Source organism: Melampsora larici-populina, assembly GCF_000204055.1.
Source record: "Melampsora larici-populina 98AG31 unplaced genomic scaffold MELLAscaffold_13, whole genome shotgun sequence".
Lineage (NCBI taxonomy): Eukaryota > Fungi > Basidiomycota > Pucciniomycetes > Pucciniales > Melampsoraceae > Melampsora > Melampsora laricis-populina.
The window spans coordinates 234234-236776 of NW_006768777.1; the positions used below are offsets into that span (position 1 = coordinate 234234).

At 43.7% G+C, this 2543-nt stretch overlaps 1 protein-coding gene across 1 annotated transcript; it reads left to right on the forward strand.

Moving 5' to 3' along the window:
- Positions 1 to 1417: 1417 nt before the first annotated feature.
- On the forward strand, positions 1418 to 2543 carry MELLADRAFT_123513 (uncharacterized protein; the record flags this gene model as incomplete). The annotated part of the gene is made up of 7 exons (XM_007408562.1): positions 1418 to 1555; positions 1630 to 1752; positions 1834 to 1868; positions 1952 to 2038; positions 2106 to 2174; positions 2241 to 2293; positions 2378 to 2543. 7 exons carry the CDS (start codon positions 1418 to 1420, stop codon positions 2398 to 2400), a joined length of 528 nt encoding a protein of 175 aa, XP_007408624.1.

The window sequence follows — 2543 nt, forward strand, 5'->3', positions numbered from 1 at the left end:
GTATTCGAGACTTGCCATAGCCGGTACACGCAAGGAGAAAGACGTCCCGTTTTCGAACCAGACTCATGGTTGAGTCAACTTGTAAGGCTCGAGCAATCATTTTGAATGTGCTGTAAAATAAATCTCGTATCACTTTTTGTTGTTCTTCATCGTCTTCCTTGAGTAATGACTTTGAGATTGATGGGCGGAACTCTTGAGGGTTAGCTTTGGTGGCCGCTGGCGATGTGACTGGGATTCTGCCAACATCAGGCAAAGGTGGAATAATAGCACTGCGAGAGCGAGTAAGCATGACGTAGTTGTTGGTTGGAGGGCAAGTGAATGCGCATCGATGCTGATGGTGGCGTCTTATCAGTTATGTACGGCAGACGCGTCCCCCCCTAAGGCTTACTGCTTAAGGATTACTGCCATTAGGTCATAAGACTTTCATGGCCTACGACAGTTTCTACCCAGCATAAGGTTATGTCCGGAATCGCACGAGGTCAAATCGATCAAATCAGATTGACCGCCTGTACACCCGTTCTTAGGCTGTTACAGGAAGACGTAAGGAGCATATTTACTCATGCCTCCCAAATATGCAAACCGAGTCTGTTTCTGTTGAAAGTAGTACCAACTTATGTAGACAGATGTAGAGAACAAGATACGAGAAACATGGAACTTTTTGTGGAGAGGTTTTGAGGTGAAGTTGAAAAAAGTACATAATGGTACTTAAATCTTGGAAGTCCTCCGCGAAAAATCGCGAGTCTGCGATAAGCCCCTCTCCGAGGTCGCGGACGTGGCCGCGGGAGAGGGGCTTAGTTAAGCTTAAGTGATGGCCCAAGATGACCCCCACAGAACAATTATAGGAAAGCCGAGTTTACATTGAGTTCAACATTCGAATGCGTCAGCATGCGCACCAGATTTCAACGTCCCGAATTTCGAAGGTCAGTGAGGGTCAGTGTCAATGCGAGTGGCATAAATTCCATCCCCACGTGTTGTACCGGGTGGGTAATCAGTTACCCCTCGGTATGAATTCATCGCCACCACTCAATTTTGAGTTTTTTTCTTATGATTTTTTCTCGGGTGGATTTTTCTCTCATCGTTTTTAAAATTTACATAGCATGTGCCCTGTAGAGTTCAACATTTGAACGAGGAGGTTGATCAGACCATATGGTGGGGAGAACAATCGATACATTGACCTGCGAGCTCCCGAGCGTCCGTGACACCTATAAATATGTAGCCTCTTGGAGTCTGATTGTTGTCCATCTGTCTCCTTACTGTCATCTATATACGCACTTTGCCCTATCTTTATACTTGGCTCCTATATTTTTCAATCTTATAATCACTAAGAATCTCATCACATTCGACTCTGTCTCCAACACCCTTGATTCATCCCAATACCTATTCCATCACGATTTTTGATACTACCCATAATAGAACAATGAATCACCACATACTCGTCCTCCTTGTCTTGCTCCCAGCTCTGGCTTTGACTCAAGCCAAGAAGGACCTTATGGTTTCAATCGTGGATAGGTATAGTTTTTGCCTCATTGTTCCCAAGGACCCTCACACCAACATTGTTAGTGCTTCACATCTCACATCAATATCAGTGTCTTCTCAGCTGACAATCTTGACCTGGGCCTACATATTTAGGGAGATTCAGAATATCCTGGTGGAATGTCACTCTGGTGTGAAGGTATAAATCGCGGACAAGGAAAATTCAATAAGTTTTGGCGCCAAGTTGAAGTTTCAAGACCCAGGGACGGTGTGTTACAGGTAAGTTTTGAAGCTGTCGATAACGAGCTCTCAGATCAGATTCACTCAACCCAAGTTATGTCGCTCTTTTTCAAACTTCAGATGACTGGTTGCTTCAATCTCTGGAGCTCAGATAGGTAAGCATCAATGTTTCAGAGTGTTCAGAGACTCTAATTGTTGTGCGGAAGATTGTATACTGAATTCCATAATCTTTTCAAAGGTTCAATTCCGGTGATGGTGGCGGACAATACGACTCTGACGGTGGTGACGGCGGAAACGGAAACCCAGCTGGAAGTGTGTGTAAACAGTGAGCTTATTTCCAGAATATTCTTTATTGCATTCCTAGAGCTTACTTACATGGGAAACAACGATAGATACCAACACTATGTGCAACTTATCGAGCCAAATTCTCAAAGGGCTTGTCTCCGGTGCTGCAGGGACAAGTGAGTCTTTTGCAACTACCTCCACCTTCTCAATGAGATCATAATTAACCACTCCTTTCTTTTCAGGAATGATTGCAATGTCTCACGAGACACCTCTGGGTGTCCAAGTGTGATACCTGGTCAGTTAATCTCTCATCAAGCCCTGAAGGTCACTGGATGAAAGATTAAGCAATTACTGATAATCTTTTGTGTCCATCACTCAGGTAACTATTTTACGTGCAACTAAATGGACATTCGGCTATCGTTTTCTCGGTCTTGCTTTTCTTCCTCTATCTGTATTTTTATAATCTTATGATGGACAATTTTCTTCGATACGTGACATTATTTTTGTGTTTCGAATGATTTGGGTTTTCCCCTGCATTTGTGTTG